The sequence below is a fragment of the Trichechus manatus genome, unplaced genomic scaffold (genome assembly GCF_000243295.1).
Source record: "Trichechus manatus latirostris isolate Lorelei unplaced genomic scaffold, TriManLat1.0 scaffold00035, whole genome shotgun sequence".
NCBI classification, from domain to species: Eukaryota; Metazoa; Chordata; class Mammalia; order Sirenia; family Trichechidae; genus Trichechus; species Trichechus manatus.
The window spans coordinates 8,311,640-8,318,879 of NW_004443971.1; the positions used below are offsets into that span (position 1 = coordinate 8,311,640).

The window sequence follows — 7,240 nt, forward strand, 5'->3', positions numbered from 1 at the left end:
GTAAGCCTTCACCTGAAGTACAATAAATAAATAAATAATTTTAAAAAAAAAGAAGATCCCTGATCCAAGAGTATGGGAACCAGGTATGGGAAAGAAAAGAAAGGTACAGAGAGGACAGTGATCTAAGCTTGTGAGGTGAAAGCAGGGATGGCTGAAGCCCCTCACTCTGTCACAGTCCTTTTATGTGGGGCAGTCATGGGATCAGAGATATGAGTAAGTTGAGAGAGAGAACTGGGAATTAATTCAGCAAGAGAGAGAAAGCCCAGGTTCCCATCTGCATCTTTCTTCCCCAGAGAAGCAAGAGGGTCCTGGATGACATGAGATTCAAACTCATCCCCACCATGACTTCTGTTCTTGAAGCACTTCCAAACTCCAAGCAGATATTATTCAAAGAAAACTTTATTTGTTGAAATACGTTTTGGCCGTGCAGGATTCCACAGCTGGAAGATATACAAGTATGGGCTTGGGGAGCTGGGTAAAGTGTCAGATAATTGTAACACAGGTCTGTAGGTTCATGTCAGAGCTGCTTCTTCCATGACACATGCTAAGTAACCACTGGTTCAATTTTAAACATCTCACACAGCATTGGTATTCAGTAAATATCTGCTTAATGCAATAAAAATGAACAAACCCCCTAGCCACTCTTCAAGCAATTCGAGGGTTAGTCAGTTTATAAGCTTGTGAATTAAAAAAAAAGTCTCATTGTTCAAGTATAAAAATAAATAAGTTAAATAGCAAAAATAAATATATAAAACAAATAAATATACCCCAAAGTGGAAAAGATAGTACAAAAATATTGTAAAATTCAGTCTAAAAAGTAAGATTAGGAACTCATGAAGACAACCACAATAAAGAACCAAATAATAAATAAATATTATACATAGTGACCAGCACTAAATTGTATCAAAAGAGATGATGGTTCTCGGTCGCACCTCAACGAGTACTAAAGACTGGGACTCTTGGCCAGGAATACTCTCAGCAGCAGCATCAATTTACTCCTATTTTGTCTCCTCCGTCCATTGCAGAAGAATGTCTAGCTCCCCACAAGGCCTCCACCACTGCTGCCCAAGGCTCAAGCTGAAAGAGACACACACATGTGGTTAGCAACTCATAAAGAGACATCACTTACTTTAGGGTTAATCCTCTCTTCTCATTGGCAGGTCTGTTGGGACTTATGAGCAGTGCATTCTGGGTCTTGACATACTATAGAGATTGAAAAACGTTATAGAACCTCTATATCTTATATGAGGAAGGAAGGTCATTGAGTCCATCACCCTGGTCTTACATAGGGAAACAGAGGACCAGAGGGTAGCAGAATTGGGACTGCAACCTCAGCCTCTTGAATCACAGAGATCAAAATAATTAGGCTGTTTCTTTAAGGAAGGAGTGTGTGTGTGTGCTCGTGACTAAGAATTCAGAGATGAATGGGACAGTCTCTACCTACAAGGAACTCACAGTCAATGAGGGAGACTGGCAGAAACAGGCAATTAGAATAAATAATGGAGTCCCCATGGGATGACAGGGGAGGCACCTAACTCTGAGGGAGGCAGCCAGCACCTTCCTGGAGGTGACTCCTAGACTGAGTTTTCTAGGATGAATAAGAGTTAGTCAGTGAGGGCTGAGTTCCAGGCCTTCCTGGCAGATGTGCAAAACTTTGGTGAGAAACAGCATGGCACAGGCATGTGTGAATTTGGGAGTGTTTTTGAAGGTAATGTGGAAGTGTGCGAATGTTGGAAAACTGTTGTCTCTAGTTTCTGCAGCTGGAAGATCCAGAAATCTCTGGAGTGACTTGATGGAAGCATGGCCTTTCCCCTTCACTTCCCAGAGCACTATCCAGTGTGAGCACCCTTCTTGAGTCTGGAAGGGTGTCCCCTAGATTAGAAGCAGAGGGATGGTCCATATGCCCTCAGAGAGCTATTAACCTGAGGGCTACAGGATTTTCACCAGTGTGAACATCCATCCCCTTTATGAGCTCGGTCCTAAAAACACACCCAACCCAAATAACACCAAAATTGCAGATACCTCTTTGAAGTGACTCAGAATCTCACTGTATTTCTCCATTGCTTCTTCCCCACAATGGCATGTCATGTGGTCATGCTGAAAAGGACCCAGAGAATGATAGATTTTATTAAAGATTCTGATTTTCTGCCCTTGCCATTGTTATAAACCCAAAACCTATTGCCATCGAGTCAATTCTGAGTCACAGTGACCCTATAGGACAGACTAGAACTTCCCCATAGGGTTTCCAAGGAGCAGCTGGTGGATTTGAACTGCCAACCTTTTGGTTAGTAGTCTTAGCTCTTAACCACTGCACCACCAGGGCTCCATTGACATGAAGTAAGTAGAAATTCTACACTTTCACCCACATCACTACTGATACTCCATTTCTATAGAAAAGTCCTTTCAGACCTCATCATTTGGGGTCATTAAACTAATCATCAGCTTGAACAGGAAGCCAGCTTTTAGACTCATATATGGAGCTCATATTTCTTCCTTATAGAAACAAACAGCACTGGAGGAGTTTGAGATTTGTTGCCTTCATTGAGCACCATCTGGCCTCTGCATCTCCACTCCAGATCTAGTCTGAGCCCCCATGGGAAGAGACGATTGGATTCCAAGGTCCTATTCAGATTCTGTTCTGAGACTGAGTCCAATGCCTGCTAGTTGGCTGTCCTGGACACAGGATACACTAGTGTACAGAAGGATATCTCACCTACAGAAGAAGTATAACTTCCAGGATGATAGAAAATTGTCACAAATATCAAATAGCTAGCAATTGTATAGTTCTTCAGACTTTACAAAGTATTTTTTGCATAGAGCATATACTCAAAAGTCAGTACAACTTATTACATAGTCACATGGCTTATCACAGATCATTAGAAATTTTGAACTTAGTTTTTCCATCCATTAAATGGGGGTAGGAAAGACAGCATGGTTCTTAAGCTATTGGAGCTACGTGCTGTGATGGATCCTATTACCCAAGACCCATCCTCACACAGAGCCGGAGGTCCCTCTTGACGGTAAGAAAAGAGTTGGCGAGACTGCTAATCTTCCGGAGGGTGTGGTGGTCAGGGGTCTGGTAGTTTTTGAATACTCTGTCCAGGTAAAGTCTCTGTAGATGACGGAGGAAGCAGCATCGACCTGAAGGCTGCAAAGAAGACAAATGTGTTGAGAAGAAGCAGGGACAAGATCCAGTGTTGTGGAGATGCCCTGATACATACTCCCAGAGCTCAACTGGCCCAAGCACATACCTTTGTGTCTTGCAAAGACACAGAGCTCAAGATTCTGATGTCAATGTTTCTGTCTTCAGCTTGCTAAACAGAAGAAAGCAGGACAAGAAAGTGTGGGTCATTCCAAGATTAATTTTCTGGGTTTGAAAGCTTAGGATCATAGTCTCATAGGACAACTCAGTCAATTGGCAAAACAAAAACCATGATCTGCATCCTAGTGAAGTGAGTAGCATCTGGGGTCTTAAAGCTTGTGAGCAGCCATCTAAGACACAACTACAGGTCTCTACTCGCCAGGAGAAACAGTAAGAAGGTAACCAAAAGCTCAGAGAAGAAACAAATCTACACAATCCACAACTTCATCTACCCTGAGACAAGAAGAACTAGATGGTGCCTGGCTACCACCACTGACCATTCAGACTGGGGTCACGATAGATGGTCCTGGATAGAATGGAGGAAAAATGTGGAGCAGAACTCAAATTCTTATTAAGAAAAAAAAAAAAAGAAAAAGCCAGACAAATTGAAACAGTAGAGAACAGAGGACTCCCTGAGACTATCGCCCTGAGACATTCTTTAAACTCAGAACCAAGACTATCCCCTGAGATCACCCTTTAGCAAAACAGAAGAGTGACACACAAAATAAAGGATATAACCCATAAAATCGGTGTACTTACACCCCATCAGTATGAGACCAAAAGGTCAATGATTACTCAAAAGCAAAGATGAAAAGATAAGGGAGCAGGGAAAGTAGAGTTCTGGAAATGGAATAAACAGAACACAATTAAAGAAAATGTTGACCTATTCTGATCAACTTAACTAATGTCACTGAACACTTTGTGCAGAAATTGTCAAACGGGAACTTAACTTCACAAAAGACTCAATAAAATTTAAAAAAAAAAAAAAAGGTCAGTGACTGTTACCAGTGTCTTAGACATCAAGCACGTGGTCCTCTTGTTCTCTCCCTGCCAAAGCCCAGTGAGAGGCGTCCCTTTCCAAAACACTATTACATTATGAACTACAGATATTTCTTGGGAATGCATCCTTCTGGTGAGGAATGCCCAGCCTTTTTGTGGTCACACTATCAAGAAAGCAAGACCAAAAAAAGTAGAGAAGAGGAGCAGCAGCCACAAGATGAAGTGGGTGCCTTCTTTACATACCACGCTGCCCCATATCTCAGAAAATTCATTTCTTATTTTCTGAAGCTCTGTGGAGATCACACAGCTTCCCAAATGGAGTGTCTTCCACCCAACAGAAGGTGTCCAGAAGAGACAAAACGCAGCAGAGAGTAGGCAGAGGGCAAAACCAGAGCCTTCCATCTTTCCTGGAATCTGGAGACCACAGGGGTTAGGAATTCAAAGGAAAGAAAGCATTACTTACTGATTTCTCCCTCTCATACCCGAAGAAGCCATGGGGTCATCAGGGACATGTCTTTCCCAGGTGACCACTAACTGAACAGCCTTGCCTGGTTCCAAACAGTCTGGCCCCCTTCATACAACTTACTAAGAAAAACAGCTGAGCCTCCTGTGAGAAAGTTTTTCAGGGTCTGAGTGTGAGTTGGTGGCACAAGGTCCCGGCTCCTTTATGTTGCCCCATCCCAGCCCCACTATCATTGTCCAGCAGGTAGAGCCTGGAGCAGCAGGCCTTTGCAGTCAGTACAGAAGATGACATTTCAGGGAAAATGTCAAAACTTGTTTTAGGGAATTGACTTACATAGCCTTAGAATGTCAATGATCACCTTTCTGGTCCCCTTAGACCCATGGGGCAACTGGAGAAAAACACTCTCACCAGAAACTACATCTATGACACCAAAAACAGTTGTGGAGAATTGTCTGGATTTCTGATCAGCCCCAGGGGCCAAAGAGCTTAGCCCTGTTGGCATTTGTCCGCGATGAGATTGGTTATTTGCGGATAATGGATTGATTTCAGCCCCGAGGGTAAACAGAAACTCAGTGATTTCATCACCATCCTGCTTCCGGGTCAAGGCAAGGCTCAGTGGGCACCTCGCTAACACCTAGCACGTCTCCTCCCTCGTGAGGCGCCTGGGACTCCACAGCGCCCTCTGAAGGACGGTTGCGGTCAGGCACTCCTGGGGCGAATCCAAGCCCGCGCTCTTTCCTGACCCCGCAGCTCAGGCCAGAGGCAAAGTGAATGAGCCCCAAAGAAACAGAAGAAAAGCAGTGAAAGAACTCATTTCTTCTTGAGGTGAGGCTGCTCAATAAGAGGGCAATTACAGTGCCTGCTGAATTTTAAAATAAAAATGATAATAGCCTGGGATTAAACAAACAAAACTCGCTGCCGTAGAATAGATTCAGACTCGCTGCGACCCTACAGCACAGAGTAGAACTGCCCCGTAGGGCTTCCAAGGAGCAGCTGGTGGACTCAAACTGCCGACCTTTTGATTAGCAGCCTAAGGATTAACCACTGAGGCACTCACCTCAGGCACACAATTTAAGAAGCCACCAAAAAACTCAGTCATCAAGATAAATAATATTTTAATACAATATTTTAAAAAATCAATATTAAAATAAAAAATCAAAGATGAGCAAAATATTATAATTTTAATTAAAAATGGTGTCATTATGAGCCATACTGAAACTCAAGGCAAAAGGAACAATGTGCATGCTATACACATATTTTTATGTATTTTAATTGCTAATCTTTCCGGAAATATATTATGAACATATTACTGATGACTTTGCTTTCCTTAGAGCCAGGAACCAACAATTGTAATAAATTCTATTTGGGTCATAAATAAAATATTTAAGCTTAAAATAATGTTATGAGTTATAATACACCTACTTTTCCATTTTTCAATATTTTTTTCAACTAAAGTTCTCAGAAGAAAATAACATACATATAACATACCATAAAATAACAGCATAGAAACACTTTTATAGGGGCACATATCTTTCCTTTTGCCCCAGGCTCCAGTATGGTTTTACACAGCAGCGATAATCTTCACCACTTACTGAAAACTTACTATGTGACAGACAATATGCTAGACACTTTATATATATATATATATATATATATATATATATATCCACTGGAAATGCTGCCAAACGTAGGAAAAGGGAATAAACAAACCAAACTCAGCAGTATCAGAGAGAACTTTAGTTCTGGAGAAAAGAGAACCAGGTCCAAATCCCTGCTCTACCATTCCCATCCATGGAAAGTGATCAACCATCATGGTTTGCCCAAGACTGAGGGGTTCCCAGGACCCGGGACTCTCAGTTTTAAAATGGAGAAGTCTCAAGCAAGCCAAGATGAGTTGGTTGCCCTATGTCTATGTGACTTTGGGCAAGTGAACGGCCCTCTCTGAATTTCATTTCCTTAGCCCCCAAATGATATTAATTACTCCTACCTCCAGGAACTTGTTTTGACATTTAAGTAGAATGATGTATAATATACACACCTAGCACATAGTGAGTACTCAATATGCGTTAGAGATTGATGTGAGCTGGTTTGAACATTTCTTGAGCACCCACTGTCCTGAATATAGTGTTAGGTATTGGAGTACAAAGATAAACATGACAATTCTTGTCCTCTAAGAAGTTTCTTTCTAATGGAAAAAGTTCCTTTACATATACTCAGGTGAACACACCTGAGTAAATCAGTTGGGAGGACTGAACTGATCCCCAGAATATAGTATATAGAGAGAAGAACTTCTCTTACCTGAGCTCAGGAAGTATTGCTGCTTCTGGTCTCCTGGGAGTCTGTCTTAAGCTAAAAGGCTTCCAATTGTTTATATACATGTAACATGAAGGAAGTGAGAGCTGGCAGGTGAGATCTGGAACTCCCTTGGAATTTCTCTGGTGACATTGCGCTTCCTTACATCCTGAAGCAGTGTAATTGCAGGACAGATTACCCCAACACCTTCCTCACCCTAGAAGTACTGCCCAAGGGGATTACTGGTTGTAACTGTGGATAAAGGATGTGCCTCCTTCTGGCTCCACCTTGCTTGGTACAATGAGAGTTAAAACAGAAGAGATCACTGAACTACAGGACTAGGA

General features: G+C 42.1%; 1 protein-coding gene across 1 annotated transcript; it reads right to left on the minus strand.

Annotated features, from left to right (window-relative positions):
• Positions 1–998: 998 nt before the first annotated feature.
• Positions 999–4,682, minus strand: IL20 (interleukin 20). Its single transcript, XM_004375201.2, is given in 6 exon segments — positions 999–1,043; positions 1,045–1,077; positions 2,023–2,097; positions 2,996–3,148; positions 3,252–3,314; positions 4,385–4,682. Coding segments are annotated over 6 exon segments (528 nt in total). The 5' UTR covers positions 4,544–4,682.
• Between the last annotated feature and the right edge of the window lie 2,558 nt (positions 4,683–7,240).